Genomic DNA, 27745 nt, shown 5'->3' on the forward strand with positions numbered 1-27745 from the left:
GTTGACGACGACAACCCCACTGCAAGGGGGGTAAATAAAGATTTTAAAAGGACAAAGTCACCAGCTCAGACACATTACTCACAGAGGTGATGGCTACAAGGGGAGTATCTCTGCCAAGTACAAAAGGCGGTTTTTGAGGTGCCAAGAGAACAAAATTCAGATGCCATGGAATTACAAATTCAGGAAGAGGTACATAAAAGACACCCTGAACAAAGGTCTTAAAGAATGGGAGGGCTAGCAGTCTCTGGAACAAGATTGTAAGTGCCAACATATGGCCCTTGACGGTGCTCTGTGTCAACCGTCGTTCCAGGCTGGATTGCAAAAACTGAGGATTTGTGCAAAAAGGAGTATTTCCTTGTACGGTACTCTGAGTATGCCTTGCAGGGAATCAAACTTACTGGCTTTTAGATGTGGGAATCACCGATTCAAAGATACCCTTGTCATGTCATTAAAGCCAGTGATCATGAAGAATGATGATAAACAGGGAGAGAGCCATGAGACCAAAGGCCCTGATGATCTGGAAAAGCCTATGCAGCATCTGCCAGGAGTCTGATTTGGTCGCAATACCACATCTGCCTGGGCTAATGCGAAGCCCTGAGGATCACTGGAATGCCCAACATCTCAATCCTGTGAAACAGGCATTGAATGAGTGTCAGGAGAAGTAAGGCATTGATCAGCCTGTAGTGCTCCCACAGAGCCACCAGAGCATCCACTGCTCCTGCCAAGAGATCTCTGTACCTGGAGACCAAACTGTCCATTTTGTTGTTTAACCTGGATGGTAAGAGGACCACATACGGCATCTAGCACACAGATCTTGGAACACCTCCAGGTGTAGGGACCATTCCTATGAATCCAGGTGCTGCCAACTGAGGAAGTCTGCCTGGCAACTGTCCATACCCAGGATGTAAACTGCAGACAAGGCCAGTATGTAAAGTTCTACCCAAGACAGACCCTTCTTACTTCTTGTCATAGAAGACTGCTGGTTGCTCTCTGATGGATGATGCACGCTACCACCATGACATTTACTAATTGGATCCTGATCAGATGCCCCTTCAGGTCATGATGTCCAGTGTTGTAGGGAAAACCAAACCACTTAGACTCAATGTTGTGCTAAGCCCCGTGCACCAAATAGGTGTCTAGGATGCCTTTTCAGCCTGTCAGTCTGGCATCCGTTGTAAGGATCTTGCAAGAGATTGGAAGGATTTCTCCAACTCCAGAACTGGACTCCTGAGCTACCAGGCCACGGACAGCCTGGTTCTTGGGTGTCAGGTGAATTGGCTTGTCCAGGGACTGAACTAATTTGTCCCATGAAGACAGGATGTTGCAGTGTAGTGTTCTGGAGTGGAACTGAGCAAATGGGACTGCCTCAAATGAAGCTACCACCAGCCCTAGGACATGCATGCAGAAGAAAAAAAAGTTGAATGACTCCTGGACTGAAGAGCCCACGTCTCGTAGGGCAGGGTTAGAAGTTTCTCAGAATTGGAAGTTAGAAAACTCTGAATTGAGTTGTGTCAAGAATAAACCCAAACTGAGGTTTAGGCTGCTACTGCTGGGGCAGATGAGTACTCTTAACACCAGTGACATCCTTGATGTGGATGTCCAGGGCAGCTGCAATGAGACTATGTCCCTCGAAATGCATGCATAACAATTTCTTTGGAACCCTTGCCATACAAACAGGGTTTCACCAATAAATGTCTATCAGGCAGGTAAACACCAAGTCCTAGTTCTGAGTAGCAGGTCAGGATAACCAAGTACAACTATGCTATCTTACATACCATATTCAATTTTAAAACGTAGTCTCATTTACAGCTTATCACTGGGCATTTAATTATGTTTATCCGTTGTACAATTTATATACATGTTTACTGTACATCAGCGTCTTACTTCAGCACATAATGTTGTCATGTTGTTCTAATTTGTTAGAAATTAGCCTGACATTCAGGTTCATATTGTCCCAGGTCTCCTTATTACTTATACTATTGTTATGAAGTGAAATTCCTTTTCTGTCAGAGAACACTAGGAACGTTATGTTTTCACCCTTACAACACTACAAGTACAAAACATAACGCGTAAGAATTAACAGTCAAGCAAGTGTACTCCAAGATAAGAGGCTGTTGCTAGCTTTAAAGAATTAGTAAAACTCCATGTGGTCTATTTATACTCCTTTACATAATCCTGGAGCTCAGGACACACCAGCAGTATAGATCCAGTTCTGTAACAATCATTCCCTTTTTAACTAATAAGGGTTACATATTGGTGTGTTATAAACTAGTGATAAAAAAGTGAATGGAACTTTTGGTAAACATGGCACTTGCTGAGAGACACAAATGAGATGTTATACTATACTTTACTATAGTCTACAGCAATACAGCAATATTAATGCATACTAAGCACATCTGAAGTCATGGGCTACATTTTATAATGGAATTTTTGTAGGTCAGCCTAACTTCTTATAAACCTCAAGGGGTAGACCACCTCCAAAGGGTGTCATTTAGAAAGTAGGAGATGGCTATTAAACCTATTTCTTTCAATGTAAATGGCATCAAGATATTTTTCGGTCTTGTGAAAGTAATGCTTTGAAGAAATTAGATTGACTAGGAAGGGACAGCTTAAGTTTTGAAGTTAAAAAGGTCAGTAGGGAGTGGGGGAGATGTTGGCTTTCCTACTGTGGTCTCTAAGAGCACCTATATGTTTGGATTGCTTTTGAACCCTTGCTACGGTAGCCAAAAGATGACTTGTGCATTCCTCCTCATCATAGTATATGACCGTAGAAAAAAAACAAATTCAGCATTTGGATATAGAGCTTGTTTATACTTCTCTGAATTCTAAGCGAGTAGTGAACTTGTTCAGATTTGCACAGCAAACCTAATAGAAAATGGTGTGCATCTGCCTTTTAAAGACAGTTTTATAGGTATTATTTTCTCTAATAAACATTCCTCTGAGGAAAGCTTTGAAGGCATCCCATCCAATGAAAGTGTTGCTAAAAACATTGTTACAGTGGAAGAACTCAACAACACCACATTGAATTTTGTCATGTAATTGAAAAACATTTAGCCACAAGGCATAGAGTTTCCAGGAAACCGTAGGGCTGTGAAGTAGGAACCTAACTAGTAGTTGGATAATAAGTGGGGGATAATCAGAAAGCCTCAAGAACCCATACTCAATTTTCTCACTACCTATTAGAAGGACAATGTGTGAAAGCAACCTGTGAGTTTTTGAACAACTTGAGAAATACCCATCAGTTGGATGAGAAAGGTTCCAGAGATCTAGACATTGGACCTTATTAAGGAACTAGATAGCTGAGATAAAGAGGTGGGGATCGAGAAGAGTTAGACTCCGTTCATACCGGGGCGGTTCGGCCGCACGGATCCGCCGACATGAATGATCCCATACATTGCTATGGGGACCGTTCATGTGACAGTGCGGTTCCGCGCGATCCGAACCACCCCGCCCTATTTTTGTTGCGCTGATTAGTGCAGTTTCCATACAGCTTTCAAATGGAACCCCGCTGATCAGCGCGGTTGTGGGCGTTTACAATGCTGAAACGCAATTAGAAACTCCCAAAACAACCCTTTTGAGATCAGCGCGGTAACCGCACCCTCCCTGGTGGGAATGGGCTCTAAGATGAAAATGGGCTCTAAGATCAGTGTTAGGGTCAAGGAAGTTGTTGGAAGTCTCCCAAAATTAAAAGTGGAACACCAGGTCTGTCCAGCAGGTACACCAACAGCTTTAGAACCATCCCCAAGTAGAGTTGTGAGACATAGACACTCACTGGCACATAGGTTATAGCAAAAATGTATCAGTTTAGAAAAATAATTCAACCTTTAGTATCAATCTCAACATTATAATCTGTAAAATCAATACCTTTAACAATTAATAGGTTAACACCCCAGGCGAAGGAGGAGTTGAGATAGAAGGTATCGAATGGAAAGAATGTTAGATTGGTGCTTTTAACTATGCACTGCACTGACAAGCCCAAGCTCTCACCTTGACAAAGTACAAATGCTAGAGCACACGTTTATTAGTCTTATCAAATCCAGACAAACTATTCTCCCCCCAGATCCAAACACTTACGGTTTAGACTGATGTCCATTGGAAGCTCTGGCTGATGCAGTGTATCGCTCTGTGAAAGAAAAATGCTCATTAAAAGACAATTACAAGGCTTGGTACATAACATTCAAATAACTGAATTTATGCAGATGTGTAATAACTTTAAAACCGCAAACCTACATATTTATTAAATGAGCTTATGCCATAATAAACTGTTACATTCAAGTTCTACCCTTAAAGTAGAACTGAAGCCAGGGGCAACTTCCCTTCATTTTCTGTCCAATGGCCACAAGTGAGAGGAAATCCCTCCAAATTGAGGAAAATCCCTGGAAGTCAGCAGGGTTACTACAACTAATGCCCCCGTTCCCACACAGCTACCTCCTCATGCATCATTTCCCCCTCCTCTTTCAGATTGTAAGCCCTCAGGGGCAGGGCCCTCCTTACCATCTTGTCTTGAATTGTATTGTAATGTCTTCCTTACATTGTAAAGCGCTGCGCAAACTGTTGGCGCTATATAAATACTATGTAATAATAATAATATTTTCCACCTATTCCTGTTTTGGTGACAACCCAGAATTTTGGGATTTTCTCCCACTTCTTAATATATATATATTTTTTTTACAAAGTGAGAGAAATTCACCACTTGGACATCACAACAGGTGCCCCCATTGGCAGAGTTCCCCTCACATCTTGTTAGAGTGACCGCTGTAAAAATTTGGATTTCCCATTACTTTGTCTCCCTGACAATGGTCACCAGGACAAATAGAGAGGGTTAATCTCCCCAATGGGGACACAGACAGCAATAAAATCCTGACAGTGGTTCTAATCCTTCCCTATACAAACTAAAGAAGCATAACGACAGACTGACAACATTGCTGCCAATAGCAAGGCAGTGACCTAGTATTGTCAGCCTGAAACAGGAATGGCTGTTACTGGGAGGATATCCAGGTAAGATATTTTGCAACTGAATCACACAAAAACGTTTACGTACACGTAAGTTATACATAAATATCATGGCATCTTCTTTAAGCAAGAACTTTTATAGTTAATTGAGTGCAAGCTTGCACTGAATGAAGCAGACTGCCACTGCAATCTCTCCTAAAAAATCATACTGATCTATGGTTCTGACTAAATGACCCATAAAAGGCATGCAGATGAGATAGTGACTTCAATTGCTGTACACTTATTTCTAGTCAGTGATCTAAAGTGGATCTTTATGCAGGAATGGAAGATGTGCTTCCCTGCCAGTACTCCACTGTCCCAAAAAAAAAAAAAAAGTGTTAAAAATAAAGAATTGACCAAAAAAAAGAAAAAAAATACCCCACTCCCAACTTCCAGGAGGCATGGGTGACATTCACCACGCCTCCTCATTGCATCTCAGAACTGCTGGGCAACCAAAATCCTACAAGAATTCCAGCGTTTTGCAGGAGGGCATTCTCGTGGTAATTTGAATTGGCAAGAGGCAGCAGGGGGCAGGCGCAGTGACGTCTAGGGCTGCAACAACTAATCGACATAATCGATTATAATCGATTATTGAAAAAGTTGTCAACTTTTTCAATAATCGATTAATCGGCTTCCGATCAGTTGGCCCTGTTCATGGCTTCCCACATGCTGCACGTCGCACCTCCTCCCCACCTCACACTCGCCGCTGCCAGGCCCGCCCGCATCCACGCTCTACACGCTGCACCTCCTCCCCGCATCACACTCACTACCCGCCCACATCCACGATCGGCACAGGGACGCGGGGAGATGTAGTAAGGAGGAGCAGGTGTGGGGGATGACAGCCGCCGATAGACAGGTCCGATCTCAGAAGCAAGTTGCTGGAAGACTGCACTTTCCCACACATGGTGCTCTATAATGTATTGCTGGGATAGTGGAAGTTGTCTTCCTCTATAGCTGATGGTACATTGTGCTGTATATGTACCATCAGCTATAGAGGACTACAAATCCCAGCAATACGTTATACACTGTACGTATAATGTATTGCTGGGATTTGTTGTACTCCTCTATAGTTGGTGATATTCTGCACTGCGCTGTATAGAGGACTACAAATCCCAGCAATAATACATTATACAGCGCAATGCGGAATACCACCAGCTATAGAGGAGTACAACAAATCCCAGCAATAATACATTATACAGTGGTGTAATGCCGAATACCACTAGCTATAGATGACTACAAAACCCAGCAATAGTACATTATACAGCACAATGCAGAATACCACTAGCTATAGAGGACTACAAAACCCAGCAACAGTACATTATACAGCGCAATGCAGAATACCGCCAGCTATAGAGGAATACAACAAATCTCAGCAATAGTACATTATACAGCACAATGCAGAATACCGCCAGCTATAGAGGAATACAACAAATCTCAGCAATAGTACATTATAGTTGGCGGTATTCTGCATTGCACTGTGTATTGTATTATTGCTGGGATTTGTAGTCCTCTATAGCCATTCTGCATTCATTGCTGTATAATTTTACACTTTCCATTTCACTATATTGCACACCACACTATTTTTTTTCTTTTTTACTTCCACCGCTCCAAGCTTTCTCCTGTGATGGACTACAACCTCAATACAAACTAGTAGTACCATCATTGGAGCCATTTTTAAAAATTTATTTTATTGTTTATCCGATTAACCGATTAATCGAACGTAATAATCTGCTAACTAATCGATTTTGAAAATAATCGTTAGCTGCAGCTCTAGTGACGTCACCCACTCCTCCTGGAGTCTCCAGCCGAGACTGAGGTAGTGCTTTTACATCTTACTTCTTGTGAAATCTTTATTGCTAAACTTTCATTTACAGCTTGTAGCGGAGGCTGGCAAGGAAATATACCTTCCATTTGAAATGAAACTCCACTATACAGTATTAAAAACTAGAGAAGTCAACTACAATTTTCAGAAGGTGATTAGCAATAGCACACTTATCTTTCCTAGTACATGTTTCATTTAAAGAGGAACTATGGGACACAACTTTCTTAACCCTTGCCATGGGAGTACCCCTGCACTGTAAGGATTAACCATTTGAAGAACAGGGTGTTAAACCCCCTTCCTGTCCAGGCCATTTTTCAGTATTTTGCGATACTTTGAATGGCATTTATCCCATCATGCATCGCTGTACTGAAATTAAATTTATACCATTTTTTGGGGACAGCTAGAGCTTTCTTTTGGTGGTATTTAATCACCACTGGTGTTTTTATTTTTTACTATATAAAGAAAAAAGTACCAAAATATCTGAGTAAAATATAAAAGACAGGGTCACATTGGATAGACAGACACCAAAAGATATCAAGCCTTATAATTGCGTGCGCCCACGAAATTGCAAAAAACTACCACACCCAAATTGGCCATAGGCAACGCTTTAAAAGCTTTTACCTCTCATCAATTTAGTGTTAAGTGATGGCCCTAGAATTATTGTTCGCGGTGATATGTAGTGCAAATGTCGTTTTCACATAGGTACACCTGATGCGTGTTTACGTTTGTACATGCGTGAATGTGGACGTTAGTGACTTAACCACTTGCTGTCCGGAGCATTTTCCTACTATTTGCACACACATGATAAAATATAACTTTTTGGCTAGAAAACAGCTTCAAAACCCCAAACAATGATATATGTTCTGAAAGCAGAGGCCCTGTAGAAGAAAAAAAAATGCTAGTTGCAATTTTTTATGCCGCACCGTAATGGTGCAAATGTTTCTCAAACGAGTATTTTTAGGATAAAATAAAACTAAATAAAAATTTAGTGCACAGAAACAAAATATAATACCCAATTTTTTGGTAAAATATGAAAGATGGAGTCATGTCGAGTAATGCCTGCATAGTACAAACGATCTGGCGGCTGTGTAGACGTTGGATTGCTTGTACGTTAACAGCCATCACTGGCAGTTAAAAATTACACCAATTTAACCAGTTCTGCGGGCCGCTATATTATCAAGAATTCTTTTTTAACCACTTCCGGGTGTATATATGTATATATACAGGGCTTGAAAAATTTGGCTGTGTCTCACCAGTCAGTCAAACCCCAACATTCTAAAACAAACAGTGACAGGTCCTCCTTATAGAGACATAATGGATCTATGAGACCCCTAATGTCACCTATGGACCGCAAAGAAGCTGATAAAGCAGAGATCCGTTTCACCAGCATCTGCTACAGCTACAGCTGTCAGAGAAACGACACACTGAAACTGGAAGTGATATAATTATTAAAAGTGTGCTGATCTCCCTCCGATCCAGGCACAGAGACCTGTGTGCTGGTCCTGGGCACACAGGGAGGACAGTTCTGTTCATTGCTGGTGATGGACTGCCAGAATAATCCATTTGAAAAGAGTTGTTGATGAAAAATCTATATTACACAGAACATTCCTAAAAGGTAGACAGCTGAGATTAAATCCACACAGGTTGCCAGGATTTAAAAACTTGCAGCATCTTTGATAGCATGAAACAATCGTACCACCTCTGCTGAAGAACCACTAGGTCAGGGTCTTTGCAACAGAAAGGCATGGAAACAGCCCGCCCTGCTCGCCCTAACAGCTTATGTGCTATGTGCACTGAACCATATCAACCTACCACTCTCACATTTTCAGTCAGCAGTAAAAGGGTATTTACATAAAAAAGTAACATAGGCCACATTCAAAAACAACGCCTTCAAAATCCCGACACCAGCATAATCAATATTTCATTGAACGCAAACATAAACATGTCCCTTTTATATTTATTGTGATACCGTCGGCATCTAAAGTATTTGGGAATGTTATGTTGTGGAACGTTATGGAACAAAAAATGTACCGTTGGTTACGTCACACAACTGACACCAGATGTAAAATGCAGGAGCAAACTGACCGAAAGTGACATTTACATTCCTAACTACCACTGTTGTAATGGAAAATGTTTGTGTTCTCTATATCACATGTGACAAGCATACTTTGTAAAAAATGATGTTTATAGCAGGATGGATTACTCACTTTGTTCAGTAGTGGCAAAGCTAGGTTGCTGTGATTCCTAGAAAAGAAAGAAAAAAAAAAAGTCAACCTGTTGACTTTAAAAAAAAAAAAGTAATGGCAGGCCTAAAAAGCTGTGAATTATGAAAGGAAAGACTGATCTACATCTCTGGACATAAGGAGACATTTTGAAATGACTTCTGAAAATAAACGGATTACAGGCAGTGACCTAAAACCCATGTCATGCTAAATACATATGCACTGTAGTCATAGCGCCTTCAGAAAGCACTACTGCAAATTTAAGACTCGGAACCAGTTAAATCATTACAATGGAATGTGTTTTCTTTCTTTCCAGAATGGAAAAACATAAACCTTTCACCATTCTCAAAGCATTACAAAAAATCATCCCAATAAGAATGCCTTCATACACTTTCCAGAGAAATAAAGCTATATAGTGACAATTCAACCTTTACACACAAACATATATGGCAAAAAAATTATTTTAAATCAAACACAAAAAAAGTCTAACCTTTGTTGGGAAGGGGAATTTAGAGGGCTCAGTTTTGCAAGGGGTGTGAATCGCAGTCAAGGGTGGAGGCCATGAATGCGTCATTTCCTGAAAACAATAAAGAAAATAAAGTTAATTTTAAAGGATAAGTGCACTTTTACTTTTTGCCCCGTTTTCCTGACCTACTCTAACACACCTTCCCCTTCCACAGAGTATACTTACCTCGATCCATCTGTTGTGGCCTCCGGTGTTTGTTTACATTCTGGCTGTGCCTGTGCATTTTAGCCCCATAGACCTCTATGGCCATCTCCCTCAGTCTCCAGCTTCGGGACACAGCCTCAGAGAAGTCTATGTGGCCGTACAGTACAAGTGCAGTCAGGGCCATGAGACATGCAGCCCCGAATGTTAACAAACAGCAGCAAACATCAGATTTTGGTAAGCATTCACCTATTTTATTTTTGTCCTTCTGCATCAGTAAACAAGCATCACAACAATTGACGACTTAAATGAAAAGGTAATTTCTTTAAAAACATTACAAAATAGAATGCATAACAATAAACATACATACATTTTTAGTGTAAGTGGAACATTTTATGCTCAAGTTGAACTATTAAAGAGATAGAACAGTTTTCTTTTTTAATTGCAATCTATTCTTCCAATTAGTGGATATATACGAAGTGTGACAAGATAGACAAGACAGTAACAAACATCTTTTCTAAAACTAAAAAGAAAAAAAAGTCGTGGCTGGGACAGGAATTTGAATTCTGGTTGAAACCAATTTTTACTTCCCATTGTTTATGAAGGCAGAACTGCTGGGCTGAGATCTCAAAATAGTTTTGCCTCAGTTACTTAGTCTTGGAGTGCTGCCAGTACTCAAATTTCTAATCACCTAAACAGAGCCAAAGTTCTGACTGAAAATGGACACCATTAACAAATGAAAATACAATTCATATGTTTATAGCAATGCATTAAGATATTGATATATTACATTTACCAGGGCTGGATTAAGAGCATCATGGGTCTGGTGCTGTCAGTCAGTCGCAGGGGAAGCAGCAGAGGCGGCTCTTCGCCTGGGCCCCACCTAATATGCCCGATTAGAGAGCTGCTGGGACCTCTGCCTGATTGGATTCAGCCTGGCCGACCGGATCGTCATAGGGCATGCCAAGGTAATGCAGGCTGGCCAGGCCTATTTTTAGCGCTGGGCCTGGAGCTGGTGCTCCAGTAGCCCCTATGTTACTCTACCCCTGACAGTTACTTACCTTATACCTCTGACTTACAAGCTTCCTCCGTGCTGTATGACCACATTACACCCCCCCAGACACCCCTCTTTACCTACTACAACTTTTCCATGACATTACATACAAAGCAGGACCAGCAGCCCCTGCTTTGTGTGTGAGGATGTGGAGGCCCAGACCACATACTGGGAGTATCAGAGAGCGGAGGAGGGTACTGGCTGCAGGGGATATGAGGAATGAGGTAAGTATTTCAGCTTATTCATTACCCCCTAAACAAAACAAACCATTCAGTAGAAGGAAAGGCCCCACTGCACAGTGCATTTTTCCAACTGATGGGAGTTCAGCTTATATATAATAGGGAAATGATGGAACTTGGGCAATAAAATCATTTACCTTTCCTCTTCTATATATGGTCCTTTAAGAATGTCATTAAGGGCCTAAGCATTTCAAAAGTACTTTAATTATTTAATCTATCACTTGTCATACATATACGGGAGGGACAAAAGTTAGAAACAATTGGGTCACCCCTCGGTTCCTTTGGCTGTGAAAAACTTGCTCAAAGTTTATCCTTTTTCAACAGCACATAAAAATACTTACTTTTAGAATTTCATCCACACAGCTAACATCACCGGATGCAGAAGCCTGTGTTGATACAAAGAAATATCCATAATATTTATAGAAGGCTGTAAGGACACATGGTGCAAACATATGTTATCACAAAAGAAAGGAAAAATCTTCTACACCATGTTTATATTACTTTTAATGGTACAGTGTTTCAGCAGCAGTAGTTTCCAAGCCTGGGCAAGGGCTGAAGCAGCATACTTCCACTCACAATGCTCCACACAACCGTAAGATTTTCCATATGGTGCTATAAGCAGCGAATGACTAATTACTGCAGAATGCAGGAGTCGGTTGATGCAATCGAAGAGCCAGGAGGCTCTTTAAAGGAGTAACAAATGCGTGCTTCCTTTGCCAATAGCAGAAAATGATAAGAAAAATTAACAATAGGCACCATATATACATTTCTGCACTCCCAAGATTGACACCCTTCCTTAAATGCTGGTCATAGGAGAAATATGTAGGCAGTCATTATTCAGAAAACGCTAGCTGCGAGCCCGGCACTGGCTTTCAACACTTCTGAAGCTCTGAGCTGGAATATGCTTAACCTGCATGCTTCCAAAAACTTGACTGTGCAGCCTGCCAGCACCACACCGTTTTTTCTCCTGAAAGCATTAAAATGCTGCATTGTGTTAACTGTGTAAGCATGCAGCAGACTCCATTCACTCAGCCAGTTGACAGGCTTTCTACTAAAGTGAATAAAGCCCACAGCGCGATGCTCAAATATGCAAGCTTTTAGGGGAGAGACTGTGGCACTGAACTTTGGGGAGCAGGAACACATGCGAGTATTATCCATTTCCAAAATGCTAGGAAATGGGGGCCAGAAAAAGCCAAATGTACTAAAAGTTCAATTGTACTTTAAGCAGCTATAGAGCTGCCCACAGTGGCAACAGAGTACTTTTGTACATAGCACTAAACAGGAGCTTGTGACCATGATGGTAAAAAAAAAAAAAAATCAGTTTTGGAACTAACCAGTTTAAAAGATAGAATTAAAATATTTCCAGAATTTCTGAACTACTTGTAAAAAGAAGAGGGTTAAACCAGTATTATCTCGTCATCCGATTTCTACAGAAAACCATGCATCAACTGCAGGGCTGGTGCAGAGTTTACAAGCACTTCTCTGAATAAAGAACATGCACCCAGGTAAAATGGGTTCTGGGAAGACCAGCGATGAACTCCCATGAGCCAGACCCAGTTTCTTTCCTCTAGTTTGGCACATACACTTTATGTGTAAATACCATAGTACTATATTTATTCTATGTCAGGTGTCCTTTAAACGTGTAAATACTACATGCATGTCTGTCCCTGGCTTCAATACTTTCCTGGTCACTGATTCACTCAACAAGTATGCTGTAAGCAAGGTCAAAATGCTTGGCTTGAAAACTTATTGTGGTCCAGTGGCACTAGATGTAGCAAAACCAATAGGATAAGCATGACATCCATGCAACCCACACTTAGACAATGCAATCACCAATGGCAGCCCTAGTATTTCTTTCATGACAAAGTTTCTTTAATACTGAATAACTTCATATTGCAGTGATAGCCACTGACATCAAAATGGTAGCTGGATGAGAGAGCGTATCCTACACACCAAAAATGATCTATGCATTTACATTCTTGATTGTTATGAACCAGGCATGACTGTCTAGGTAATGGATGAAAGTCTGCAGACAACCCTCTCAGTTCTGTATTAGAGATAAATGGAGATGGGTGGAAGACTGAGGAGAATGAGTGCAGGGTGTCAAGGACCTGTTCACCAAGGGGATGCAATGATGCAGAGAAGAGCACTGACATCATCACCGCCACACTCTGCATCACCGAAGACCACCCACGGCCAGAGAAGACCCGGAAAGGACCCTGCATGTCCTGTGACTGTCAGGGCCCAAAGTTGGACATTAACTACCACATTAATAGGTATGACATAAAAAGAATAATTAGTGCACAAACAGAAAAGAAAGGTTTTGTGATTTATAAAAACTCACATCCAGAGGCTGGGAAGGTATCTTCAACTTTGTTAAATGTGCTTTGCTGTTTGATTTCAGTTCACTCATACTGTTGCTTTGAGACTGGCTGCTGTAGTGTTCAGAAGACAGTTTTGGTTCCACAGACTCTGGCCCGTCCATGGGCCGTACATAAGCCGTAGGTTTCTGCAGCATTGAGCTAGACTTGGACATTAACGATGGGGGGAAAGCCTGGGTGGAGTGCTGCCCACTTGAAAATGAAGGTGCTCGAGAAGGAGAATCCCAGTTAGCATCAGGATCCCTTGGAGATTTCGAACGTGGCCGATCCTTGCTATGGTGATCATTCCCATGAGAACGGGAATGACTAGAACTTAATGCAGACTGTTTTGCGGGACTAATGGAACGAGATTTAGAATGATCTGATCCATGTTGCCCTTTTTTACGACTGCTGCTGTAAGACTCCCTGTCGTGCCTTTGACTGCTGCTGCCGCCGCTGCTCCTGCTGTGTCCTCCCTGGGCACTAGACGAGGACCGTTTCTGGGACTGAGAAGTGCTAGGTGCAGGTCCCACAGGAGTCCATTTACTGCTCTGGTGAGAGTTACTATGTCTCTGATCTGTAAAGAAACCCTGTCCAGATTTCTCATCGGAGGGTGGGGGTGGGACAGTGTGCTTGGGAATCTCAATCGGCAAAGGTCGGTCACTTATCATTTCTTTCATCTCATCGTAGTTTCCCAGCATGCTCTGGATACGGTTTGATAATTTATCTTCCTTGCTTGTCTAAAATACAGAAAGAGAACAGTTTAAATATTCAGTTTTAAGTAAAATATTCACTATAAAAATAAAATGAAAAAAGTTTTTAATTTAAGAAAGTCCTGTAGCGTCACTTTGGACTTACATCACACCATACAGACAAGGAAAACCACAATAAGATGCAGCAATTTTTTGTTTTACTACAAAACACACAAGGACATAAAGTACAGACATGCGTTATATAAACACGTTAAACCAGAAAGAGTCAACTAGATCCACTATAGGTTCAACATTAACACTGGGTATGCAGCTGAGCACAGCCAGGAGCCAACTGCCGGTGTCCTTCAACCAACATCAACACAGGAAGTTCAGTGGGCAAAACAAAAAGGTTGCAGCCCCTTTCTTCACAGACAGATGAAAATATTAACAAATGTCAAGAGTATGCTCTAAGATAAAATAGACTGATGATTGTGTTTTGAGCAATAAATCAGTATAAATGATGACAGCACTAGACAGAGATGAATCAAGCTTGCTCGGTACGTATTCTAGGAAGTACTGTAGAAAAAACAGAAATCACACATATTTTAGACCCTGACCGTAAAAAGCGTTTTCTAAAAGGTCACAGTGAAACATCAACAAGAATCAAAGTATCAGCTGGACTTTCCCTACTGACAGCTGTGACACATCACCACAAACACAACTTCAGTTATTATTGATCCAGTTTATCTACACTAACTAAATGACATTGCAGGACATAATGCACATAATGCATGCACATTGAGGTGCATTTGTTAAAGCAAATTAAATGCATTTAACATTACTGCAGATTTAAATGTTTTTTGTTTATTTTTATGTACAGGCCACACCAATGGTCATAATACTAACATTAACTAAAAAGTAGGGCTGGTAATGATTAAAATTTTCGTGTTCGATTAATCAAATTTTTTTTTAAATCGATTAATTTCAATTATAACGCACATACAGATCCAACTACACTGGCCTATACACATACAGCACAGCAATGAAGTAATAAAATTAACTAGGATCACACTAATCCAGCATGTCAATCTCAGGTGCCCCACTCAATATGGCCGCCGCTTGAGTGGGGCAACTCAGAATAATAACGTGCTGGATTAGTGTCATCCTAGTTCATTTTATTACTTCATTGCTGTGCTGTATGTGTATAGGCCAATGCCTTGGCTGGCGCTCGTGCAGAAAGTTTCTTGGGCAAACTCACCGGCCCAAGTGGCTGCGATGGCTCACGAAGGGGGGAGGAGTCCGGTGACGTCACGGACATTGACGCCACCCGACTCCTCCCCCTTCGTTAGCCGTCACGACATTGACGTTACCGGACTCCTCCCCCCTTCCCTTCGTTAGCAGACGGAGCCACTTGGGGAAGGGGGGAGGAGTCCGGTGACGTCGATGTCCGTGACGTCACCGGATCGCCGACGGGACTCCCGCAAGCCGGCGGAGAGGTGAGTGTTTTCATTAGCGATCAAAATAATTTTAATCGATCAAAAAGTTTTAACGATTAATCGAGAAATTAATCTTTAAATTTCCACAGCCCTACTAAAAAGACCCAGAAATTTGCATTTCTAATGTGATCGATGGACAATGCTGATGGAGAGGAACAAAGAACACGCAAATTTAGGTAGATACGCGCCAAAATAACACCACCTCACATATGTATATGCAATATACATATTTATCTGACTGAATAGATGAAATTGTTCGTTAGACTTGATTAGAACATAAAACAGACAAGAACTGGGCAGTCATTTCTCAAAAGGAAACTCAAAGAACTATTAAAAAGATGATGTAGCTTCTAACCCTTCCCAACGTTAACTAGAATCAAAACGTTTTGGCTGGAGTTGGGCTTTGTACTCAGCTGTAAAAAATTAGGGGGGGTGGTGGGGGGGGGGTGACAGCTCAGAAACCAGAAATCAAAAGTACCTCCTCAAAATTCATTTAAAACTTGAGCAAAGTTGGAGAAGCAGCACCAAGAAAAAAATCTTGTTTAGTCTTGGAAATGAAGAACAAAACTTGTAACCCGACAAGCAACAAATGCTCTGATCTTAAGTTACAAGGCTCCCCGTTCATCCTCCTGATTTCCCAGAGCACACATCAGTATAATTCATTATGGAGGCATTTCCTGCTTCTACCAAGGGTCCTGTGCACACTCTTCTACAAACACTGACACCCACTTTCCCATAATTTAGTGTCTTCTGTCTGACGCAACACATTCTAATTTAACGTGCATCAAAAGCCCAAAATGTTATTTTAGTTTTGGACAGTATTGTGAGAGGTTAGAACCACTATAAATGTGTTACTGCTATCTATGTCCCCGATAGGACAAATTGAAAGAGGGAATGGCACTAACAACAGTTGTCACTGGGTCTGATAGTGAAGGAGAAACCAACATTTTGAGTCACCATCAGAAGAAGGATAGAGGGAAAATCTTACAATAGATTCATCTTTGGGTGACAACTGTCTACAAGGGTTTCTCCCCTCACTTCGGAGAGATTTTCTCATTTCCTGTTGCATCTACAGAACAGGAAGTTAAAAGGGAAATCTCACCAATGAAGCACAGATGGAAAAAAAAAACAAAAAAACAAACAGCTACTTCGCTCACCGCCACTGCACCAGGACGCAGCTACCCCGCTCACCGCCACGGTGACGCAGCTACCCCCGCTCACCACCACTGCACCGGGACGCAGTTACCCCGCTCACCGCCACTGCACCGGGACGCAGTTCCCCAGTACTATTGCGACAACACACCTTAATCCACATACTGCCTTTACGAAGATACGTTTTAACCCGCTCACCACCACTGCACTGACCTATTATTACTTTTCCCATTCCCACTACACTCCTCTGGACTCACCGCCACTGAACAAATTTGAACTACTTTCAAATTCATCCTATTCACAATAATCACCACACAAGTCCCCACCACTGCACCAACTAGGCAAGACTGACACTGTACTGACACTGTACTGACAGCACAAGACCCCAGTTACTACCACTTCAGTTAACAGGCACTGAAGAAACCCCCTATAAAATGCTAGTACCGGGGTGAAATCACTCCAATCTTGCCCCCTTCTTCACAAGCCACAATCAGCTGCAGCAGCCACCCATTCACCCAATAATAAAATTAGGCCATTAAGCCAGCACACAATCAGGTCTTCCAGTGCACACCGCTCTGTCCACCCTTTCTACAAGTCCCTCTCTGTGGCTCCCTCACCAGCGAAGCCAGACATGGTCCATACCAGTTCAGTTGTGTGACTTCCCTAGACAGCACACAGCAGTTTGAAGCTGGCAAGCACTCTGTCAGGCACAGGAGGCGATGATGGCACTCACAAGAGCACCCATTCCAACCTGGCCTCCTCCTACTTTCAGCCAGTTGAGGGGGCAGTTCCGTATTCACCATTACTGCATCAACGCACATTTACTACACCAAAGTGCACTCATTGCCACTGCTTCGACACTCGCTCAACACCACTGAACTGATGTGCAATTAAGCACTCACCGCCAATGCACCGAGGCACACTTCCTCACTCGCTGCCCATATGATGGCACACACATCAGCACTCGCCGCCAATGTCTATATTCATCCTGTGCAACGAATGGGCACACTTTTGCTAGTACAAAATAAAAAGAAATGTTTGGGATTCAGTTATACTTTAACCACAGCTTTTACAAAGGGTTCTCAGGCAACAGGTACAGTCTAGAAATGCAAATAATAAAACTCATGTAGACATAAGTCTATACTATGTTGGTATTGTCTTATTACATGGGGTTTATTTTCAACACACAAAAAAGCACAGAACACAGGAGAAAAGATACACATACAATGGAATAAATTATACTGGCCAAGAAAGAGATTTTCTACTAAAGCTCGGATGAATAAATAGGTTATACAGCCTGATCAGATCTACAGAAACAAAGTAAAAACTGAACACTTTAAATCCTTCAGATATGAAATCTCTGGTATATACACCTTACATTAGAAGGACAATATAGTACAGTATGTGAAAAATAAAAGCCAACACAAAAATACCTATCTAACCCAAACCCCTCCCCTTTCACACAAAGAAACAAACAGACTTAAAAAGGAACAAATTACAACAGAAATACTATTTTACCTTCCAAAGGATTTCTAATACAGTAAACAGTCTAATACAGCTGCTAATAAAATTATTTGTTTACAATTTTGCTGCCACTGTAAATAAATCGGGAGAAATAGCCAGCCTGCTATTGGCTATTTTAAATTGCAATAGCCACTAGCAGGCTGGCTATTGTTATCCGCCCACTAAGCAAAGGAGTGGACATGAGAGAGAACATGGGTGGGGTTTCAATAGCCAGCCTGTGGGGTGCCATGGGGATGGTTGCTTGGAAGTTACTATTAACTCTCAAGCAACCAGAAACGACAGTTATCCGGCAGCTACTGATCCCCGTGGGTGCCAGATAACTGGGAGTTTACTGTAGTAAGTGATTTACATACCTCTGCAACACTGCAAAGCCAAGAAGATGCCTCCACCACAACCTGGATCACCTACCTATTAATTGGACAGAGGTGATGCACTTTGACAATCCAGTATAAGCAATGCTAAACCGGTACTAACATCACATTCTTGCTATGCGCAGTAAGGCAGAAGTGGGTAACTCACAAATCTTTCTAAAAGTAAAACAGTAAGCACTAAAAAAATTGTGTATTTAGCCGTTTGCATGGAGTTTCACTTGAAAACATGACACAGCCACTGTCTGCCATCCCGGTTTAGATCAATATTTACATTCCACGTATGCATAAAGATGCAAATCCATGCATAGACCAACCCGTCCTCATCATAAGGAGACAAGACTGCATTTTGCAGAGGATATTTCTGATGAAAGTTATGTGTAACAGTGACAGTACTAATCAGGCTGGAGTGTTAATGGCTAAATGAGTCTATGCGTCATGTTTATCTACTCTCACATCAAATCCACAGATTACACCTAACAATTCACGAGGCTTGGAATACTGCACTCTTAATCCAGAAGCAATTAAGTCATCACAAGTTTGGAGGGACACAAATTCCAATGATACATAATAACGCAGACTACAAACCTACAAGTCAAGGCATGTAATGTGCCTTACAAGTATTGTGTATGTTAGCAGTAAAGGGACAGACTGTCCCACAAGTTCTGAAAAGTCAGAAGCAGCAGGAAGTGCCAGCGAGGAGGAGGAGGGTAATCAAAACAGCCAGCACATCACGTGTGCCTGTGTACAGTATGTCACAAGACGAGCAGAGTTCATAGAGACTTTTTATGACAGTGAAAGACGTGCAGAAAGAGTCTGATCAATCCCCACTACCCAGTTTGTAGGCATTTAGTAGAAAAACACTTACAACTTTATAAGGTTCAGCAAAGAGAGGAGAGGTAGATGGAAAGGTCTCTTCGCCCTGCTGAATTTCTTGATTTCGCCTTTCCCTTTCTTTCATACGCAGCACGTTCCGTTCTTCACGGTTCATATTGCTAAAAAAAGAAAGAAAAAGTCATGATGATAAAAAAAAAAAAAAAAAAAAAATATACAAGAGTGATTTTTGCTGAGGAAGTATTCTTTAAAAATATTTTGGTTGTGAATTTCCAACCCCATAAAATGTGCATGGATATTGCTAAAAGCCTGTGAATGAGATTAGGTCATGGATGTAACCTATAAACAAGAGCTTGTTTACTGGTGTTGCCATGGATTAAAAAAAAGAGAGAGTAAAGCTAAATATGAAAAAGGATAGGCATTACGTTCGCCCAGGCACCTAAATGATGTGACAAGCCTGAAGACTAGAGCCTTAATTTGTCTTTTCCCATCAAAGAACTCTGGGCAAAACTTTTTAACCCTTGCAGTGGGGCTACCTGCACACTGCAAGGGTTTACATGCTCATTTTTGTTTAGGTGCTTAAAAAAAAAAAAGTTAAACTCCCCCGAACTGCCTGCTTCTTCATTCTCTGAAGTCTCTCTCATCCTATGCTGCAGCATTGGAATGTTCCTCAGCGTCCTCACATCTATACACACATATGTATAGTGTACAGAAGGTGATACATATGTAGTGTATAGAAGGTGATGATTAATGCGACCTTAAAGTGACATTAAACACTCAGATTTTTTAACATAAAACAATACTGTAATGTGTGCCTTACTGTAATCCATGGTTGTTTCCCTTCTCTTTGCTGCTCTTCCTTTTAAATCCTCATGTCTTCTCATGCTTGGGGAGAACTTCCCTTTGCAGCTCAGTGCCTCTTCCTGTAGTGCTGGCTCAGGTTGTGAACCTACACACAGACACCATGTATCCATTTCAGAGACAAGGCAGTCTGCTGCAAAACAGAAGTTCTGCCCCAGCATGAGAATAGATATAGATTTAAAAGGAAGAGCAGCAAAGAGAAGGGAAACTACCATGGATTACAGTAAGGCACACATTACAGTATTGTTTTATGCTAAAAAATCTGAGGGTTTAATGCCACTAAGCTTTTGGCCAGTTCTTGATGAGCTGGTCAACATTCGCAGTGGGTGCCGCTGTCAGCACCCTTTCGGCCGGCGTACCTCAATCGGCTGATCTTCAAATGATCAGAGGCGGCAGCCAATGAGCTGCTGGCTGTGTTCTGGAATTCAGACAGAGGCCGGCAGTTTTTATCAGATTACAATGCAAACAGTGGGAGTTTTCTCAATTAACCAATTGATGGAGAACCCTAATATGTTCTTCATTAAGCCAGTGGGTTGAATGAAGAAAATATTACAGTGTATGGCCAACTTTAGACTGCAGCGGAGGGGGAGAAAGGCTGCAGAGACGTGTCTAACAGCAAGCCAGCTCCGAGGATCAGTTGAGTAACAAACAAGCACTTAACCCTTGAACTGCGGGGGTAGACCCACTGCATGGGATAATAAAAGTTTTGCTCCCGGAGTTCTTATCAAAACCACAAACCGTGTGATCCAGAGCAGTCAGCCACTGGAATGCACTGTATAGCAACCCTGCCAGCTCCCTGCGTTTTACGGGCGGTGCAATGAAGTCAATAGCACGCAGCCCCACCCCCCACCCGAACGCGTGGACCATCAGTGCCTGCCTTCCTGTCTAGTGCAATCTGCAAAAATAGTGCTCGCAGCATTTTTGTTGATCGCACTGGACTTGAGCGCAGCCACGTATTTGGGTGCAAACAATTGCACTGTGGGCAGGGGGCGTGACAGCGATGCCATTATTTTCAATGCACCGCCACGCCCCCTCCCGTAGCGAGCAGGCTGGGTGGTGATACAGTGTGTTCCACAGGCTGACTGCTCTGGAACGCACAGTTTGTGGTGTGAACCAGCCCAGAGCGGAACAGTTTTGGTGAGGCAAGGTGTTAGAGGGATCTGAAGCAAGGATAAAAATCGGCCCAGGGGGGAGGGGAGGAGACGACAATTAAAACCAAAGTGTCACAGTTCAATGTCTTCCAAACCAACCAGAGTCACTGACCGCAGCTGTTCATGTTGCAGCTTTACAGGATCTTCGAAGGATCAGTCTGCTGTTTTGCACCAAGGTCCTATACCCGATCCCTGTATATCTCTGCACCAGCTTTCTAAATACTCGGAAATCTTGCACTCCCACTGCAACAAATGCTGCCGGACACTTTCTCTGAGGTCATGTCCAGGAAAGCTATTTAAACCATTCACATTGCACTTGGGGGATGCCTGAGCAAAGACCTCTCTAAGTATCTGTTCCCAGGCTCCTGTACTCAGGTTCTCGGTTCCAGATCTGAAAAACATTTACACCCTCTGCCTGTTTCTCGGTAATCCTTGTTATCCGCCTGCCATGTCCTTTTCTCTGTTTCTCAATTATCCTTATCCACCTGGCCTGACCTTTCGTCTGTTCAACCACGACCTTGCCTGCAGTTTTTTGTATCACATTTGTTTTCAGCCTGCGGTCAGCTGTTGGCACGTCAAGTACAACCCAAGAGCCATCCACAGCAAAGCCAATCATTCCTTGCAGGGTTTCTGGGGCCACTGGGGAGTTCCTTAGGCTGGCCATACGCCTATCAATTTTTTTTCCTTCAACCCGCGGACTGAATAAAAAAAATGTAAATGAATCCAGCTGTTTACATTGTATTCTGACAGGTGCCGCCAACGCCAGTCAAAATACCCGATCAGAGTGAGCAGCTCATTGGCTCGCAGCTCTGATCGATTGAAAATCTTCCAGCCGGCTCTTTCGGTCAGCTGATCTAGGAATGCAGGCTGAAAGGGAGCCGACAGCCCCATACACTGTGCGAATTTTGACCGGTACATTAAAAACGGGACGAAATTCGACCACTGTATAGGCACCTTTAGACCCTGTACCTCGGCCATACATTTGCCTGGTGACACAGAGGTCCTAATCCTTTTCCACTCTATCAAAAAAACAAATTATATATCATTTTTTAAAATGTATTTAAGAAAAAAAAAATCAGTCTTTTAGTCTGCTTAATCTGTATGACCAGATTCTGGGGACGGTTACATAATCACTTAAATATCTTGCAGTTTTAAGACTGCGTGCCAGAAAATCAAATCACTGGTTTCAATCCATCATGTGTAACACATTATTACATGGGTGTAGAACTCTAAAAATGCCTCAATTTCAGACTGACTTTAGTGAATTTCCTCAACAGATCTCCTTTTACCAAAACCGATTCTATGAACAATTCATAAGTGTTATTCTTTACCTGTAGAACACATAATTTGTTTGACTACATCAGCAGTCTAGATGTATAAAACATTTTTTTCACTGTCCACCAAACTGTGTGATAAAAAAACAATACTAACCAATGCCAAAACAGTACTATGTGGTCAAGTACTTTTATAGGAAAACTGACATTTTGCTGTACAAGCATCACGTTACTTTATTGGCTGATGGATCTGTTGTTGTGCTGCTGAGTAATCCTATTTGGCAGGATTCTTGAAGTCCATTTATTTCCTACTATGTTATTTAGTGACTGTCCAACATATTTAAAGCCCTTACTCCATTATGTAACCCAGTTACACAATGTGCTAGGGCTTATTTAAAGGGCAATTGTGTCAAACCTGTCACATTCCCTTTAAATCCATTTCCTGAAAGATTTCCTATTCAGAATATGAATCAGAATATGTTGTCCAAATGTTTCTGTATGGAGTACCTGGAGTGAAAGTCTCCAGATCACGCTAGCAGCTACGTGACCAATATCATTGTGTAAGGAGCAGATTTCCTAGGAACTCTGAATCACAATCTCTGGAACGTTCTAGATCAGGGGTAACCAAACTGCGGCCCTCCAGCTGTGGTGAAACTCCCATGATGCAGTTCTCTCCGGGAGTCGCGTCTGTGAGAATCTTGCAATGCCTCATGAGATTTGTAGTTCCACCACAGCTGGAGGGCCGGAGTTTGGCTACCCCTGTTCTAGATTAACACAATCGTTATAAAAACTAGGAAGCTTTTTTTGAAGCCATATTTTTAGTTTATATACAAATAATTTTAGAAAGTAATTAACACATCATTTATTTTTTCTCACTCGCTTAGGATGTTATCTGGTAAGTATATACAACTTTGTCCTTCCCAGATCACTTTTTCCTGTGTTTAGTTGTTGCTGGGCATAGACGCATTTAGATGTGTCTAGAGCTGCAGCTAACGATTATTTTCAAAATCGATTAGTTAGAAATGTTAAGTCTTCTAGCCTAAGGATATATACTAACAATCACTGAAAAGTGAGACAGTCTGATTTTTTTTTTTTTTAGTACAAAGAAAGAATATATTCATCTACCTTCTAGGAAAAAAAATGCAATTAAGAAAAGTCCTTACGAGGGAAGGTTTCTACTGAAAAATTTTTGCTTGCCTGACCAAGATGACAACTTGTGAGACAGAACTGTTTAGAACTGGTGGCTGCTAAGGAAGCACAAAGTAGCAGGTCACCCAGTTGAAGAGACTTTTTAAACCTGTACATTTCTTACAAATTAAACATGTCTTCGATCACATAAACAAAATGGAGACATCCTTTTGCACTGCGACTGTGTGAACGTGCTTGTATACTGGGAAGAAGTCCAACTGGCTTAAAATATTGCAACAGAGGTAATAGTTACAAACCACTCTTTGTTGACCACAGCGAAGTAACTTCCTGCTTTTATGGAAACAGGATGCTAATCACACAGTACTATCAATTAACCTTAAAACTGCTTTATCTTCACCAAACTGAAACACACAAAAGGCACACACACTGAGCCTCAAGACAGTGTGTTCTTTTTCACTATCCAGATTTGTATGAACACCAAGCACAGGATTTTCTACGAAAATGTCAACGACATTTCCTAAACCACATACTTTCTGTGAAACCGTTCTGAAAATATACATGCAAATCACCAAATTAGGTCTCCCAGTGGTTAGTACGTCTCCCTTACAAGACTGGCATTCACTTCCAGCTGGCAGGTAGAAGGTGTACAAATCATCTATGAGCCCTAAACAGTACAGACACTGGAGAAAGCAGGAAAACAATGCAGGGGAAACTTTTTCCCCTGCCATAAAAGGTAGCTAAAATACAGGTGAAACTCGATTAGAATATTGTGCAAAGTTCATTTATTTCACTGATGCAACTTAAAAGGTGAAACTAATACACGAGATAGACTCATTACATGCAAAGCAAGATAATTCAAGCCGTGATTTGTCATAATTGTGATGATTATGGCTTACAGCTCATGAAAACCCCAAGAACCCCAAATCATGCAATCAATAAAACAAGGATTGTACATAGAACAATATCGGACCTCTGAAAAGTACAAGCATGCATATGTACTCAGTACTTGGTTTGGGCCCCTTTTGCAGCACTTACTGCAATTACTTTTGCACGATATTCTAAGTATTCGAGTTTCACCTGTATATTCTTCAAAAGTAATAAAAAGAAAAAAAAGAAGTTTAAGCACACAAAGAAAAAATCAAAAAAGGTAAAAACTATGCATTGCCTAGAGAGTGCATGGATTACAGAATTCTGCTCTCCTGCAGCTCCCAGCTTTAACCCCTTCATGACTGAGGCCCTTTTTTCAATTTTTGATAAAACTGAAACAACAACTTTTTTTTTTTCTTTTTCGATAGAGTTAACAAGGAATAGTAAACATTCACATTTTTTTATGCCATGTGTCCCATTGGGGAGATTTTCCTTTACTTCCTGTCCAACAGTCACAATAGGAAGTGAGAGGAAATCCTCCCAAAACTGAGGGAAATCCCTGGTGGTCAACAAAGTTACCAGATCTAGTGTCCCTCCCGAAAGATTTCCCATCTATTCCTGTTCTGATGACAGTTTAGAAGTTCAAATCAATTCCTAGATGCACTTGATTTATTTATTTTTTTAAATGTAGATAAACTGACCACAGATAAATGCATCTAGACGCTAGGTGTGAGGCCAGGTGCACACTTGGGGGATCCCGGGATGCGTGTCCCGAGACCGCACTTTTGTGTGCCGTTGAACACTGTGTTTGCCGCGTGGCACCTCTGATTGCCAATGGTGTTATGTGTCATGTACCTTTTTTCGCGACACGCACCGTGCGTTTTTTCCAGCCGAGCTGCCTGGAACGACTGGGGTTTTGTTAGAAAAGTATGGCACCGCAAGCGCAATCAGGGGTGGTGTGCTAATCCGTGGCTGCGCGGTTTCGTGCACAATTGCTGCGTTGTCACGGATCCTCCAAGTGTGAACCTGGCCTCAATAAACCTATTGGAATTCATTAGATGCACCGGCCACTTCATTAGGTAAAGCGGTTATATTGCTTGGAAACAGAAATTGCTAATCAGACAATCACATGGCAGCAACTCAATGCATTAAGGCATTCAGACGTGGTGAAGACGACTTGCTGAAGTGGCTTGTTGATGTCAGAGGAGAATGGGCAGATTGGTTTCGAGATGATAGAAAGGCAACAGTAACTCAAATAACCACTCGTTACAACCAAGGTATGCAGAATACCATCTCTGAATGCACAACACGTCGAACCTTGAATAAGATGGGCTACAGCAGCAGAAGACCACACCGGGTGCCACTCCTGTCAGCTAAGAACAGGAAACTGAGGCTACAATGCGCTCAGGCTCACCAAAATTGGGCAATAGAAGATTGGAAAAAGTTTGCCTGGTCTGAGGAGTCTCGATTTCAGCTGCGACATTTAGATGGTATAGTCAGAATTTGCCATAAACATGAAAGTTTGGATCCATCCTGCCTTGTAATGGTGTGGGGGATATTTTCTTGACACACTTTGGGCCCCTTAGTACCAATTGAGCATTGTTTAAACGCCACAGCCAACCTGAGTATTGTTGCTGACCATGTCCATCCCTTTAGGACTACAGTGTACCCATCTTCTGATGGCTACTTCCAGCAAGATAATGCGCCATGTCACAAAGATCACATCTCAGACTGGTTTCTTGAACATGACAATGAGTTCACTGTACTCCAATGACCTCCACAGTCACCAGATCTCAATCCAATAGAGCACCTTTGGGATGTGGTGGAATGGGATTCGCATAATAGATGTGCAGCCGACAAATCTGCAACAACTGCGTAATGCTATCATGTCAATATGGACCAAAATCTCGGAGCAATGTGTTGAATCAATGCCATGAAGAATTAAAGCAAAAGGGGGTTCAACTCAGTATTAGCAAGGTGTACCTAAAAGTGGCCGGTGACTATCTGTGTTTACAAACGCTTTTAGTGTGAATGAAGCCTTAGGCTTCTTTTGCTGGGGGTAAATGAGTACTCTCACCACGAATAAGGTCCTTTATAAAATCGTCCAGCAAAGCACCAAAAAGACGTTAATCATCAAAAGCCATGTAGAGCTGCAGCTAACGATTATTATCAAAATCGATTAGTTTGCCGATTATTAGGTTCGATTAATCGGTTAATCGGATGAACAATAAAATAAATTTTTAAAAAAAGGCTCCAGTGATGGGACTACTAGTTTGTATTGAGGTTGTAGTCCATCACAGGAGCAAGCTTGGAGCGGTGGAAGTAAAAAAGAAAAAAAGATAGTGTGGTGTGCAATATAGTGAAATGGAAAGTGTAAAATTAGCAATGAATGCAGAATGGCACCGGCTATAGAGGACTACAAAACCCAGCAATAGTACATTATACAGCACAATGCAGAATACCACCAGCATGATTAGTTGTTGCAGCCCTAAAGCCATGCATAGTAAGCCTTGCTCGCATTGCTGTTCCACAGATTACATTTTTGCTAGAGAGATCTCCTTATGTTTATAGACTGGAGAACATTGAGGAGTTAAAATGGAAAATATCAGCCAGGCATTCAACACAATAACGTAAGGCTGAAGACAAAATCTCTAAGTGCTCAACTAAAGGGTCAGTAAGCACTCTAGCTGCATGGGTGAGGACATTTTTTTTAAAACTACTTGTCCAAGGGTTAAGTGGGGGGCCGAATCTACTTGTACCAATACAAAAAAATATAGTTTAATCAAAACCAGGGATGCACCAATATAGGTTTTTGGGTATCGAGTATGAGTACTGATATTTTGCTTTCGGCACTCTATACTGAGTGTCGGTACTTCCATTGGCATGGAGCAGGCTTCCCGGGCAATCAGGCAGCGGGTACTGACATGCTACCTGGCTTCCTGATTGCCAGGGAAGCCGACTCCATGTTGTTTGGCTGGCTTGATTGTGATTGGCCGGGAAACAGGCTTCCCAGCCAATCCG

The 27745-nt window shown here is 41.8% G+C and overlaps 1 protein-coding gene across 1 annotated transcript in view; it reads right to left on the reverse strand.

Moving 5' to 3' along the window:
• AFF4 (AF4/FMR2 family member 4) overlaps nucleotides 1–27745 on the reverse strand; it is a 95809-nt gene that overhangs the window by 29866 nt on the left and 38198 nt on the right. The window contains exons 3-8 of the mRNA XM_018563228.1: nucleotides 19457–19583; nucleotides 13341–14096; nucleotides 11338–11382; nucleotides 9527–9613; nucleotides 9022–9058; nucleotides 4075–4123 (exon numbers count right to left, since the gene is read on the reverse strand). Coding sequence (XP_018418730.1) covers nucleotides 4075–4123; nucleotides 9022–9058; nucleotides 9527–9613; nucleotides 11338–11382; nucleotides 13341–14096; nucleotides 19457–19579 — 1097 coding nt within the window. The 5' untranslated portion in view covers nucleotides 19580–19583. The remainder of the gene's footprint in view (nucleotides 1–4074; nucleotides 4124–9021; nucleotides 9059–9526; nucleotides 9614–11337; nucleotides 11383–13340; nucleotides 14097–19456; nucleotides 19584–27745) is intronic.

This window comes from Nanorana parkeri, unplaced genomic scaffold (assembly GCF_000935625.1).
Source record: "Nanorana parkeri isolate BGI_ZX_2015 unplaced genomic scaffold, ASM93562v1 scaffold643, whole genome shotgun sequence".
Classification (NCBI taxonomy): Eukaryota; Metazoa; Chordata; class Amphibia; order Anura; family Dicroglossidae; genus Nanorana; species Nanorana parkeri.